Source organism: Centroberyx affinis, unplaced genomic scaffold (assembly GCF_046629955.1).
Source record: "Centroberyx affinis isolate AG114_WGS23_722 - 3 ecotype Tasmania unplaced genomic scaffold, CSIRO-AGI_Caff_v1 ptg000391l_1, whole genome shotgun sequence".
In the NCBI taxonomy this organism is placed as follows: domain Eukaryota; kingdom Metazoa; phylum Chordata; class Actinopteri; order Beryciformes; family Berycidae; genus Centroberyx; species Centroberyx affinis.
The window spans coordinates 169,593-184,564 of record NW_027279059.1 but is presented as its reverse complement, the minus strand read 5'-3'; the positions used below and the strand labels follow the sequence as shown (position 1 = coordinate 184,564).

General features: G+C 41.5%; 2 protein-coding genes across 3 annotated transcripts in view; both read right to left on the bottom strand.

Moving 5' to 3' along the window:
- ugp2b (UDP-glucose pyrophosphorylase 2b) overlaps positions 1–3,477 on the bottom strand; it is a 45,088-nt gene extending 41,611 nt beyond the window's left edge. Inside the window, exon 1 of one of the 2 annotated variants that reach the window (XM_071516030.1) lies at positions 3,239–3,477. Coding sequence is in view for 1 of the 2 variants with exons in the window: in XM_071516029.1 (XP_071372130.1) it covers positions 2,119–2,137 (19 nt within the window). In the remaining variant the exon portion in view is untranslated. Of the gene's footprint in view, positions 1–2,118; positions 2,540–3,238 lie in introns of those variants that run through there. The other variant, XM_071516029.1, reaches the window with a different exon arrangement.
- A 1,661-nt stretch (positions 3,478–5,138) lies between these two features.
- mdh1ab (malate dehydrogenase 1Ab, NAD (soluble)) lies at positions 5,139–14,129 on the bottom strand. The gene is made up of 9 exons (XM_071516035.1): positions 14,081–14,129; positions 13,179–13,277; positions 12,426–12,522; positions 10,895–11,070; positions 8,904–9,026; positions 8,597–8,773; positions 8,004–8,117; positions 6,720–6,809; positions 5,139–5,708 (listed from the first exon to the last, which is right to left on the bottom strand). Exons 1-9 carry the CDS (start codon positions 14,081–14,083, stop codon positions 5,586–5,588), a joined length of 1,002 nt encoding a protein of 333 aa, XP_071372136.1. The 5' UTR covers positions 14,084–14,129; the 3' UTR covers positions 5,139–5,585.
- Between the last annotated feature and the right edge of the window lie 843 nt (positions 14,130–14,972).

The following is a 14,972-nucleotide window of genomic DNA, read 5'->3' as shown; positions in this document are numbered from 1 at the left end:
AAGCAATTCAAGTGTGTGGGTGTTTCTTACTTGTGTTACATCACATTTGAGCCAACTGGCTAAATAAAAAGGTAATAAAAGGTGCTCCACTCCCCAGTCCATTTGCAACTGTAATCTGTCCCTCATAAACACAACCTACAGTCACAAATCGAGCGTCACTCAAACCTCTTGAAGCTATTACAGCTGGATCAAAGCAGTTATTACGCTAGTACAAGTGAAAACCTTGTTGTCTTGTCTGGGATTGAAGAATTTGGCAGGTGTTGAATACGATGCAGGCTATGATAGTAGCTGGGCAATGTGACTGTCAACTACACCACATAACTACATAGCTGAAGATCTGCTAGACATTTTGGTATTTCAAAATACTGGGGCTAGATTCACAAAATCTTGTGCCATTTTTTCCATAACTTTACCGTTAAAAAAAGTTGATATTCAGAATAGTTTCTACGTGTTACTTTGCCTCCTAAGAAAAAAACAAACAAACAAATACATGGGATTCTTGAAAGCAAAATTCTCCTGGAGGCCTCCAAACTCAGAGCCAGAGATAACGTGAAGGCTGTTAAATGAAAGAGAAAAGAAAGGTGAATGAAGCGAAGATTAATTGCGAGTGAGTCTGCCAGACGAGAGTTTACAAGAGTTTAGTGCAGAAAGAGTGTGGATGGGACAGAGAGAGAGAGAGAGAGAGAGAGAGAGAGAGAGAGAGAGAGAGAGAGAGAGAGAGAGAGAGAGAGAGAGAAAATCACCACATGACTGTGACTGCGGTGCTTGTTATTTGAGACCTCTCCTATCCCTGCCTGTCAGTCTCTCAGTTTTCTTCTCATTAGGTCGCCAATGGCATAGTGAGCGAGCCAGACTAACCTAGCTGGAGCATAATTCACTGCTTCTGGCAGCCAGTCAGAGAAAAAAAAAAACTGACAGCAGAAAACGAACTTCTTTGGGAAAATGTGCCAAAAACGGCCACTAAAACAAAAATATTGTTTAACCATGTATGGGCAATGGGGGAATGAGAGAGATTTACAACAGCATTAACAGATTTCACAGTTTTAGGGAGTTGGGGATTTTGGTTAAGGCAGATGAGAAGATTTGTTATATTAGATGACACTGAACTTTCGCCTCACCAGGCACCGGCCAAATGCTGGTAAATCTTGGGTGTAGCTGGTGAGTAACTTTGACAGTTAATTAACAAACATTTGGAGGCCCTGCTCTCTTCTAAAGATGCAGCTCAACAGTAAAATAATAAGAGTGGTTGGTGGATTTTGTAAATTATCAGCAACTGCAGCTGGTAGATTAAAAAAGAGGCATTTTTCTACCCCGGTTTGGCACTCTTTAATGAAAATCAACCAGGTCCAAATGAGACGAGGCACATTCAGTTTGTCCTGAGGCTGAATGTTACGTTCATCATGGCAGTAATGTGTGAGCTGCTGGCAGGCTAGCTCCTGACCAGACAGTGTGACATAAGGTATGTAACAGGAGATGTTAAAAAAAAAAAAAAAAAAAAAGATGAGAAGAAGCTGATGAATTAAAAGCCCAAGGTGATGAAATGAAACCAGGGAAACAACTGGAAGACTCTGACTGAAAGAACCACCTGATACACCTTGTTTGAGTTTGCAGATGAATCTCACTTTAAAAGGAGGGGTATCTTTCACTTTGTCAGCAATTTTATATAACTGTAGGGAATTAACTTGCTGTTAAACCAGCACAGGCTTGAGATTGGTGACATATGCAAGGTTAAGAAGAATCAACTCCAACCCTGACCCTCTACAACAGTGGTTCTCAACGTGGGGTCCGGGGACCACTAGGGGTCCTTGAGGGGGTTCCAGGGGGTCCCCAGCAAATCGTTAAACTTCACGATTATTTAATTTACAAGAAGTTAACACAATTAGAGAATGTAGGAGAATGACTATTTTGAATTATCACAGTTTCTCTGTTATTTCTCTACTTACAATACAGATAGTCATGAAATTCTGGACAAAATCATATCAACAATAATAATATTCTCAGATTTGGGTCTGAGAGACAAAATCTCATCAAATGGGGGTCTGTGGCTCTAATGTGGACTAAATTAGGGGTCCTTGATATGAAAAAGGTTGAGAATCACTGCTCTACAACATCACTTACCTTCTACATAAAGTGCCATGTTTCAGTTGCCAAGTTGCCTCAACTCAGCAATGTAGCCTACAGTCAAATCCTACCAAGGTAAATCCAACAAACAGAAACGCTTCAAAGGGGAAATAATCTTCCAAAGATTCCTCCAGAGGTATATGGAGGAAAAACAAGCATTGATTGTGAAACCAAAAGTGTCATCAACTACACATTTCTAAAAAAGAACAAAAAGTTTCCTTGAGGTAAAAAAAGAAAAAGAAAAAAAAAGAAAAAAGACAAACTGGTCATTCATTCACTCTCTGTAAAGTCCAGTCACAGCTAGAGCTCCAGCGGATTAAACATCCTGTCCGCCTCCTATACTCTTAAAGAAAGAGCAAAACAGGGAAACCTTCACCCGATCACACACTTATCTCTCTGGACATCAGCCAAATGTCCCTGCATATGTAGCTGGACCTGATCTAGTCGAGTTGTTTTATTGCTTGCAGGGTCTGCCTCTTTTTCCCCCACCACCTCCTCCTCCTCCCCCTCCCCCCCCCAAAAAAAAACTCGCCCACGTCACAAATCCTGCCTTTGACTCCCAACTTCTAGTCCATGTTTTGCCTCGCCCCCCTGCCTCCTGACTCCATTTATTATCTTTTTTACCACCGGGTCTGAGATTCAGCCTATTTTTTTCCCCATTTATGGCCAACACACAATCCGTCAATTATTAAGCGAGTCCATCCGCATAACCCGCCCGACTGCCTGGGAACTTTATAGTCAGTGGCTGCGGAAATGAATGATGGATGGATGGATACGGTCTGTACTCGAGAACAAATCCACATTAATGCTGGTTATAGCGTGTAGCCTATACACACAGACCATCGGCGATACACAGGAATTCAACGGCAGCGAAAATATCCATATAACATCGACATTTATTGGCAAAAACGACCGTTTATTTTCAAAAATGCATGCTGATATCCGTGTCACTCCTGATGCGAAAGCGTTACGCAATAACCTCAAGATATTGCGTATTCTTGACACTTTTGGGATACAGGAGGGTTTTTTTTAAAGAGGCAATGGGTTTGACATAACAGCATACCGATTTATCAGAGATTTGTTTTATGCAACGTTAGATTAAGAGGAATTTTCTTACTGTGTGACTGTAGGATGCTGGCGGAAGAAAAGTCGAAGGGGGCGGTTGGCCTGGTCCAGCGGGTCTAACGACCAGCAAACCCCGGAGAGGAGAGGAGACCGACCCGAGAAATAAATAAACAAATGTTGTTTTCAGTTTTTTTTGTCTTACTGTTGGCCTTCAGCATCATTCGATAAAAATCACATTAAAACTAAAACGACAGGTGAATAACTTGACAAAAAAAAGGTGACTATTTTGAAGATACGGTGCATTGAAAACGCCGTTCCGACGCAGGAACGAATAGGAATCCTGCACGAGGGCAGTAGCCAATGAAAAAGCAGCGTGCTCGTGACGCAGGCGAGAGGACCAATTGATTTCTGCTACGTTTAGCACAAGAGGCTTTGGTACTTCCGGGTTGATAAAAATGCTCTAAATTCTCAAAATGCACCAATAATGTAGTGAAGAGTTTACCAAGGTTTTTTATTTGTAGAACAGTTTCTTCACCCTTTTATTTGTTGAATAGTTTGCCAATCTTTTTATTTGTAGAATATTTTCCTCACCTTTTTATTTGTATAATTTCCTCACATTTTTTATTTGTATACTAGTTTCCTCAGCTTTTTTTTTGTAGAATCATTTCCTCACATTTTTATTGGTATAATAATTTCCCCACCTTTTTATTTGCAGAATAGTTTCCTCACCTTTTTATTTGTAAAACAGTTTACTTTTTATTTGTAGAATAGGCCTACAGTTTAGCCACTTATTTAGCTGACATAAATCTCTGAGATAAATCCAATGTATACATTATGGTAAGTTGTATCCAATTGATAGAAGTTAAATGATAGGATCTTTATAATAATGCTTATCTGAAAATGCAGTTGAGTTTTGTTCATATTGGTGGAGGTCACAGTTTTCCCTCCTTACTATTTTCCATTACATCACCGAAACCAATTAACTGTTGGTCATGCCGTATGCAAGAGCAGCCAAATGTACAGACCAAGTGAACTGAAACTTCATGAAGCATTAATCATCAATAAACATTTGTTCCACTGTCAAAACCCTTATTCAAAAGACCAGGCAAGCCCACAGAGAACTCCCCTGCTCCACCCATGGATGTATTAAACTAGGCTCCACCCAAGCTGTATTCGACACTCCCATGGGCTGGATGCATTTACCTCGTCGAACCAGGAAGGACAAATGATAGTCGTTTGATTGGATACAGTTTTAGTTACAGCTCCAGCTTGCCATAGCTCAGGCTGTTTCCAGAAGTTATGTAATGACAATCCCTCATGCTGTTGGGAATTAAAAATGTAGGAAGCGCTGCCCCTGTCTGGTAGAAACGTGTCATTGTCCCGAACTGTCCCGAAAGTTGTTTTTTTTTGTATCCAGCTCACATCGCCTGCAGGTGAATAAAGTCACAAAACCTGAGAGTCAGGGTCTGGGGCCATGCATGAGCTGAATGGAGAATGCATGGTAAGTTCCTATCCAATTCCTGGAGTTGGGAGTTGGAATGTGAAAGTCACCCAGCTGTAAGGGAACAGAATGTGACTTGAATCGGAATGACAGGGAACAACTGAATTCCATGAATTCTATCAATCAAACATTATGAATCAAATAAAAGACAGTTAAACAAATCAAATACCTTCAATCATAATGAATGGATTATGATTACATGTTCTGCATCAAATACCACCTGAACCCTAAGATTTTATGATATTCAGTGTTGATAATATTTCACACTATGTATAATCTCAGATATGAAAAAACAAGAAAACATGGAATTTCACAGAATTTCATGGAATAAAATTCAGCTTCCTGAAATTCCAATTCAATTCCAATTCTGTTTCCTGTTGGTTTTTGAAAATTCCAATTCCAATTCCTCAGTTGAATTGTAATTGATGAGTTCATTCATGAATTGACCCCGACCCTGCTGGGAGTATGGTAACTAAATATACATGATGCTTATTAGTTTGTTTGTTTTCTTACAGACGTTGCCTTTATTCAACTTGGTAAAGCAAACTTAAATCCATCTACAAAAAAAAAAAAATACAAGTACATTGTTTAATCTTTTATTGTTTCGACTTGGACAATTAACCGTTTCAGTGATTGTAGACTCAGTGCATCATTGACTACTTGTAACAATCCTCCATGTTTTATTTCCCCCCCCCAGAAAAAGTTCATCTGACTATAGTTTGTAACAAATTTTAGTAGACTTACACTCATACACACACACACACATACACACACACATACGCACACAGACACACACAGCACAACACTGCAGCGGGGGTGGTGGAGTGTTTCATCACAGGCGCGCGTCTGGAGGTTTAGGGTTGTCTAAGTGCAGGTCGGGCGGCCCTGCGGGGTCTAGTCACACTGCCAGGAAGGTCACAGCCGTGTCCCTCTCCTCCATCAGCTCTGTGGCCGTGGCGTCCATCTTGCCTCGGGAGAAGTCGTTGATAGCCAGGCCATCAACAATCTTCCAGGACTTATCCTGTGGAAAGGACGCAATTTCTTTAATTTTGCACTGAGCAGATGCTCTAATCCAGAGCGATTTACAATAAGGGCAACAGCAAAATAAGTGAACATTCCTCAAGCATCAACAGGTCAAGTAGCCAGATAGTTCAGAGTGCTATGAAAACAACAAAGTGCATATAGTATAACATTAATCAAGAAAAGTATAGTAAGAACACCCCTCCTATCAGCAGTTGTGTTTGGTCGATAACCAAGTGTAAATATTACAGTGTAAGTGTAGGTATAACAGTCTTCTATTTTCTACTTCACTCAGTCTTTTCCCAATTCATTCAACTTTTATTTTCCCAATTCATTCAGCCTTTCATTTAGACAGAGGAAAGTCAAATTTACAGATGTGCACTAATGGTAGTGCTTCTACCCAGACAAAATTTGAGGAGAACAAGGAAGACTAACCGTGTTTTTACAGCACAAGCAACTTGAGAAACCACACAACAGAACTTCATTCATTTTCAACAACCAGATAAATGCTGCCCAATTTTGACCATGGTCTCCTTGTTCCTCAGTGTGAAAAAGTTGTTCCTTGCTGAGTTTTAGGTGCAGCATTGCTCATCAAAAGCTAATTACGTAAGTAGCACTGCTATACACCCCGCCCACCCTGCCAAGTTTCTGTAATAACAGAGGACTAACCAGAAGTTCTAGTTGTTCTAGCTTATTGCCTTAATTATGTTCCCACTGGACACAAAGCAAGCCAGAGAGAGAAATGAGAGAGATTTTCAACCAAGTTGTTTCTAAAACTTGCAAAGTTCACCAAATTCCATCATCAAAACAGGCAGTGTCTTTGTATGAATGACCTAACAGCGCCCCCTGTGTTTGGTGGTCGTAGTCTCCCCTCTGACAACAAACTCACTCTGGGGACGTCCCGCCTACTACTGCTGCTACACCACTGGAGCAACAGCTAGCAATCAACTAGCTGAAATCATAAAACAGGTTGCTAGCGGTGTGAATGCAGTGTTAGTTCAGACAGTCTCACCTTGATCTGGACAGGGAATGAGTAGATGAGGTCATCAGGGACGCCATAGGCGTTTCCAGTGGAGTAGACACCCATGGAGATGAACTCACCCTGCATGAAGAGGAGGAAAATCTGGTTAAAATGGCATGTGAGATCCAATGGAGGAACACACTGATACTGATGTTGGTATCAGATATCTGGCAGCAGCAGAGTAAAACAGGGTAGAACTAAAATCTCATACTAAAGAGCCACATGTAACATGTCAGAAATCAAAGCAAAGTGACTTGACTTTCTGCCTTTTTCCACCGCATAGGACATCAGATCTCTACTGGGCCAAAAATAAATAAATAAATAAATAAATATATATATATATATATACACACACACACACACACACACACACACACACACACACACAGTACTGTGCAAAAGTCTTAGGCACCCTAGATTTTTTATATACATTTCTTAGAAGTCTTAGATGTTTATTTGTTTTCTGCATTAGTGTGTCAGTAGTAGGACTGCAACTAACAATTATTTTCATTGTCAATTAATCTGTCAATTAATTGATTAGTTGTTTGGTCTATAAAATGTCAGAAAATGGTGAAAAATGTCGATCAGTGTTTCCCAAAGCCCCAGATGACGTCCTCAAATCTCTTGTTTTGTCCACAACCCAAAGATATTCAGTTTACTGTCATAGAGGAGTAAAGAAACCAGAAAATATTCACATTTAAGAAGCTGGAATCAGAGAATTTTGACTTATTTTTCTTAAAAAATTACTCAAACCGATTAATCGATTATCAAAATAGTTGGCGATTAATTTAATAGTTGCCAACTAATCGATTAATCGTTGCAGCACTAGTCAGTAGACTGCTGTTTATTGTAAATTTTTGATATTCAGAAACTTTTCATTTCATTAGTTTTGAAAGCATCTTCGCTTTATGGATATCTTTGACATATATAAGACTTTTGCACAGTACTGTATATATATATATAATAAGTGTAATAAGTATCTCACTTATTTCTATTCAGCAGCCCCAAAATTCTGGTCTAAATGTATTATTGTTCACTAACATTGATGGACTGGTCACAGGTATCAGCCCGTGTGCTGAATCTGTATCTGTACTGAAAAAGTAGTAACAGTGCATCTCTAATCCAGCATTTTTGTTTTTTACAACTATAGTGTACACATTCTCTTTTACTGAATGGAAGCCACTTATAGTATCTACATTAAGCTGTATTGCTGACATCATTTGTTCCAGTCTATCCCTGAGAAAAGCTGCTATGGGGCCTCAGCCTGGTGTTTACCTCGGCGGTGCCGGCCCAGATGTCCCTCATGTGGTCACAGATGGCCTTGGCTGCTGACATGGCACTGGACAGCTTCCTGGCCTTGATGACTGCAGCGCCTCTCTGCTGCACTGTCTGCAGTACAGGAACACGGATCAGTAAAAATAAAAATAGGGAATATGGGAGCACAGGGAATGGGAGTCAATGGGAATGTGAGCAGAAGAGGTGAACATATAAATTCACCTGCATTTTTTGATCCTATAAACAGGGTTTCTTAACACATTGATACAAATCAAATTTCAAATGGATAATCCATGACAAACAATTTCTGTAACCAATATTTGAATGCCCCAGGTCGTGTGTAATCAGGAAGTTTGTAATTTGGGTTCCTACTCCTTCAAATAAACTTCTCAGCAACCAATCTTGGCATTAAACCACCTGATAAAAAAATAATCACCAATTTCCAAGAACTTTTAGAATAGGCACCATTTTCCTTAACCTTGACAGGCCTAGAAAATACAATTTTTAAATACCATGCTTTTTCCAGGTTTTCCATGCATAAAGGGGGAACGTGTCTCAGTCCGACAGATTACACTGAAACCGATTCAACTCACAGAGATGAAATCTCCTCTGAGCCAGGCATCGTCCTTGACGGCTTCGAAGCAGGCCAGGTCGCTGCCGGACATGTTGACCTTGCAGTGGTGCACGTCGGGGTACTGGGTGGACGAGTGGTTTCCCCAGATAATCACATTCTTCACGTGGGTGGCAGGAACGCCACAGCGCATCGCCACCTGCAGGACAGAGGAGAGTCAGGTTTCATGATCAAAACAGAGAAACTACTGGAATGAAGGGCTGATAATGTGGGCGCTAAAGGTCTGGGAATCTAGTCACTATCACACACACACACACACACACACACACCTGAGAGCGAGCCCTGTTGTGGTCCAGACGGGTGAGGCAGGAGAAGTTCTCTTTGGGGATGGAGGGAGCAGACTTTGCAGCGATCAGACAGTTGGTGTTGGCAGGGTTTCCCACAACCAGCACCTGAAAACACACAAATTACACACAAAGAAAATACGTAAATAATTAAAATACAACCCGACTGACACATTTGATACAACAGGATGATGTCATCACTTTAGTTATTTCCTTTACACTTAATACTAGAAGAGACAGAAATCACAACTTGCTAGAATTGAAATTCTTACGCACTTCCTTGAATAGATATGCTCCATTTAACAAGATAATATGATGCTGTATTTTTTAAATCTATTCTATTCAGAGTGGACCTTCCAATGTGTTTTATAATAAACTTGTACTTGTAGAATGCTCAAGATCAGAGAGCCTTTAAAATGATGGTTCTTAAGTGTGGGAATGAGTCCAGCACAAGCACAGTAGCTACAAACGTTTAATTATGGGGAGAAAAATGACAGTCTTGCCAACAATCTACAACCAGCAACCTCGCCAAAGCAGAATAGTTTCCCTACAAAGTCTTCCAGACAAGGTTGCTGGAAGAATGTAGTAAGGGAGGGGAGAGGGTGTCCTGGAGTGAGCGTGTGTCTGTATAAGTGTGTGTGTGAGAGAGCGTGTGTCTGTGTAAGTGTGTGTGTGAGAGAGAGTGTGAGAGAGAGAGTGACCACTCCAGGCTCCTCTCCAATCAACTCTGGCCTGTCAGTGTGACAGTCTCCAACACATGCGGTAAGGTCAGTGTGGGCTATGAGAGCGAAGGCTCTGAAGCCGCCGCAGCTCCTCTGGCACATGGTTTGGTGCTTCAGTCGTTGGATGCCACAAAGTCGGGGTGGGTACAATGTGAAGATTATGCTGCATTCAGGTCATATCGGTTTTACTGTAAATATGAGCTGCCGACTGGGAAAAAACGCTCACATCAACCTGGTAGTGGTTATATCAACCCTACTTACAAAAAGCGAGCAATACCTGCTATGGTACATGGCTTGATTTTACTATAATAAATAAAATCAATTTTGGATGTGGGCGTTCCAGGTTTATTATAGTTTGGGATTTTTCCATTTGTTTTTATCATTTCTAATTTTCATTTCAATTTAGTTTCAGTTAGTTTTCAGAGTGGGTTTGGTTGTTTTAGTTCAGTTTTTATCTTTTACAAATGTTTAGTTTTAGTTTAGTTTTTATTTAGTTTCGGTTCTAGTTTTAGTATATTTGGTAGTATTTTAAAAAAAAAAAAGGTATAATGATAGAAGTTCAAGTACAGTAAAAGCACAAGCAAGTAAAATGTGATAATATGTAATATTTTTACAAAATGTATTGTGTAATACAAACAATAAATCATAAATCCTCAACTCAAAGTTGGGACCACTTCAAAATTCTTAATTTGTAATCTGCAGGTAAACTAACTTAAAATATAAAAACTAAAAACATTTCACATATTTTGATTTTATTATGTTAGTTTTAGTTTTTTCACAAAGTCTCGTTTTTATTTTCATTTCAGTTTATGACAATGTTTTTAACACCTACTCTAGTTGTAGCACCTAGATGCCATCCCGCTCTTCCAATTTCAATATGAAGTAGTGTGATTATGGCTGGGGTTAAAACTAGGAAAACACATGTGTAGTTGCACACACAGTGACTCCAGTTGTCAGCACATAGTTACTTATGAATTTCAATGAGAGTGCTTTTCTGAATATTGGTACTCACTGCAGCAGTTTGGACGTTTTCCCAGACATACTGGGGCTAAAATACAATCTGCCTTTACAGAAACGCTTCACATAGTATGTCTGAAAAAGTAGATGGTAAAAGAGACCGAGAGCTCACACTTTCTTCCAATAAAGCGACTCCTTGTCCGTATGCAACTCCTCCACTTTCTGGCAGAAGCACATCCGCACACACACACACACACACACCCACACACCCACAAACAGTACATCCTGTGCCATTACCTTGACGGTCTTCTTGGCATACTTCTCCAGGGCGGCTCCCTGGCCCTTGAAGATGGCCACGTTGGCCTTGAGCAGGTCCTTCCTCTCCATGCCCTCCTTCCTGGGCATGGAGCCCACCAAGATGGCGGCGTCCAGGTCCTTGAAGGCCACCTCCTCCTTGTCAGTGGGGACGACCTCTGTGGAAAGAGCAGCACGGAGTCAGAGGTGCTGGTTGAATACATGGGATATGCAATACTGTACATCTATGGCGCCTACACATTTTACCTTTTAAAATGTCTACTTTGCACATGGTCTCTCAGCAGTGAACATTTGGCAGTAGGGTGGTGAATTTGCAGACTTTTTCCCTAAACTTGCTCAAAATCTTTTGTTCTTCCGCATTTTTATTTTTCAGTCTAGTACAAATACAAAAGTTTGTATGGATGATCACTTGCTGTGCAAAATCAAAGCCATCAAATACATTTTCTGGACAGATTCCCAGATGAGAGAAACACCCAGTAGTTAGTGTAGGTTTTTATGATTCATTGTACTGACAAGGCGTTGTTTCAATATGAGCACTTCTGTACTGGCGAGTTCCTAACTGGTCCAGACACTCCTATTAATTATCGGATCAAATTGCATGAGCCACACAGCTAGTCTTGTCCATCCACATACTGTAACTGACAACTCCTTTTTGTCACAATTCCAAACTCTCTTTGTGTTCTGGTTTAATACAGGGCTTCAAGAGGAGGTTTTCATTCTTTCCAACACATACACAACTTCCGGAAATGGATCTTTCAGCTGTATATCCCATGTGCGGCCAGTATTGCACTGTATTGCTGAGCCCACCTCCGTGCATACAACATTGTCTTTGCAGCACTGTTGGATAATACAGGGGCCTCTCACAGCCCCCGCCCAAACAAAGCAAAGGACAGCACCATTTCAGAGGAAAAATCCCAGGTCACAATGGAGATGGCGCATAATGGCGCCTCACGACTAAAGCCGTGACAGTGGTTACTGTAACGAGACAAAGACTGGAAAACCTATTGGAAATCAGGAACCAGCCTCCTTCCGTTCAAAGCGTGTGTGCTCGGAATTTGATGTTTTGCTCTGGGATCCAGTAACTTAAATAACAGACATTACTGACAAAGTGTGGAGTGTATCTGTTCCCAAACCAAGCCATTCCAATCACAAGACCTGTATCATACTCACAGGACCTGTTGTTGTGTATAATTCAATGAGTTGAGCATTGCAACAACACTGCCAGAGTTAGGGATTCAATTTCCACTGGGCCCACACATGGAAATAATGATAAGGATAAAGGATAAAAATGGCATGGTATAATCGGTTTCTATATCCCAGTTTTTCCTTGTGAACCTTCAGAACCTACAGAGAGCAAAGACTACCCAGAAGCCTTTAGTCCATGCAGTACATGCTGGTGTGATGATGACGATGGGGGGGGGGGTGTAGGGTGTGGCTGTGCAGGCACATGCTTAGACCCCCATTTCCCCTACATGTGTAGCTGTGGCAGTGGGATGGCCAGCGCCATGGTTACCTCTCAGAAGTGGGAGGGCACAGTCCTGCAGCTCCATGACGACACCGTCGAGGACTGGCAACATGGGTGAAATGTCCAAAAGGAGCAGGGTGATTGGCTGACGGAAGGAGGGAGGAAGGAAGGAGGCAGTGGGGTGAATGGCATAAGATGGATGAGAGTCAAAACATGCTGAACTGAAAGCACAGAAATCATAATGGCACATAATACCATGTAGACTGACCAATGAGGACTGAGGTGTATATGAAATATGTAGGCTATATGACATAGTATATGATGTGTATATACTGTATATGTAGTATGTATATATGATGTAGCATGGTATATGACATGTATATGATGGTATGTGAAGCCCTTTGAGACTTGACTGTGATAAAGGGCGATATAAATAAACAAGAATAGACTAGGTGACTGAGAACAGAGTGCGGCAGCCTAAGCCATGTGGCTCACTGACTGTGGCACGGGCCAAATGGATCATGTGGTTTTAAAGTTGGCCTAAGACTCTTGGCACAAGATCCATTTCAAGGACAATCCAGGCTCGGCTCGGGTGCGTGAATGAACATGTGCAATTTGATCGTCCTCCGCAGGACCCACGTCTCTTCAATGTCACCCCAGATATGACCAGGACAGGAAAACCGGTGACAGTCACGGCCGTCTTATGAGGACTGTCAGTATCCAACGTGTGACACTGCCCTTACACTGGCTAATGAGATAAGGGATAGTGTGTTACGCAAGCAAGACAAAGCCCTTCTTTACCTGATCTTTGCCAAAGACATCTCCCTTGGCAATGCTGAACAGCAGGGAATAGGCAATCTGCCCAGCAGCGCCGGTCACCAGAACTCTAATAGGCTCAGACTGCAAGATACAAGGCAAAGAACACCGCTGTTAGTATTATTAGCATTGATTTCACTATAAAAGGACAAGTATGAAAGTGACAGTTCAATTGTCCAACACATACAGGGTGTGTGCCCATTCTTGTCTACAGGATTTACTAAAGCAGGGGGGTCAGCAATAGCCAGTTCAAAAATAGCACACACTCTGAGTACCATGAGGGCTACAGCATTACATAACACACCAGGATATATTTATCAGCTTCACTGCCATCTGTACCATTCATTCAATGCCATTCATTCACTCCCCAACAAATACAATTAAGTACAAAAAGCGTTACATGAATGTGTCATGATGAGTCAAGTTTATGTGAATATTAAGAACAATGGTCTTATCAGTCGTTTAAAAAGGAAAACAGCAGATAAAACCCTCTCTGGACCAACTCATGTCTCAGGGCATTTGCAGAACCTGTTGCACTGAAGCTAGTCTGCTACTACTTTAACATGGGCACCAGTTTTAATCATAGGTGCTGTCCAGTCAGTCGAATTCAAACGTGTTAGGTTACATAAATAAAAACTCTTTCTAAAATGCAGTGCATGCCAACACATGCCTCAGACTGGCACGGCTGGTTTAGTTAATAGTGGAGCTTGACAAGTCCAGCTGGGTTACATGAAATGCTACGAGCCTGATTATGTGGAACTTGAACGTAACTGCAGAAACCGATCGACTATTCTTTTGGAATATCTGTAGTGCTATCTGCATTAAAAAGCATTATTGATAAAGGAAAAAACGAAGATCTTTCCAATGTGTTAGCGAGCTCTACTCACCATGTTCGCACGGTAGCTTGGACTGCTCTCCCGCTTCTCATGCAACTGGGAGGTCACCCCTATTTGTTCAGTCTAATATCATCACGACACTTGTCACGGCTAAACGGCAGACATGGAATCCAGGTAATTGTAGTTTCAATGGTAATTGTAGTCCTTCAACGTAACGAACACAAGGGGTGCATTCCATTTGGCCAAAATGCATCCTCTCCTCCGTCCTCGCGGCCTCGTCTCCTCGGTGACTCGGCATCCAAAAATGAGCCGCCATCATGAAGGACATTCCAATTGGTCAAAAAACGCATGAAGGATCCTTCATGTCTCCTCGGGTGCATTGTCTTGTGTCTCCTCCTCCGTCCTCGCGACCTCGTCTCCTCGCTGACCCGGCATCCAAAAATGAGCCGCCATCATTAAGGATGTTCCAATTGGTTAAAAGATGCATGAAGGATCCTTCAAGTCTCCTCGCCTCCGTCCTCCAATAAGGCGTGGTCGGAGGATACTCAGGTGTATCCCCGATGCGGAAATAATGAGTGAAGGCAATTAACCATTGGCACGTGCGGATATAAGCCCACCTCCATACCATCAGAAAACGTGCGGACATTGGCAGAAAAAAAATCCACAGGTGTAAGTAGCCCCAACTTGTTATATATTCTTCAAACAGAAATAGCAGAGGTTTTAAATGTTAGCCGAACATTTGTTAATGAAGGGTTATACGTTAAAGGTTCATATACTGACAGATCTGCTGTAGTTGTAGGATGTCAAACTTTTCCCAAATAGGCATCAGGAAATGATCTTAAGGCTTGAATGTGATTATAGGGACAGAGGAGATGCGCCAGCTGATCCTCCAGCGCATAGAGAGGGTGAGCGGGGGCAAGTAACGTGAATTTTATATGGAGTT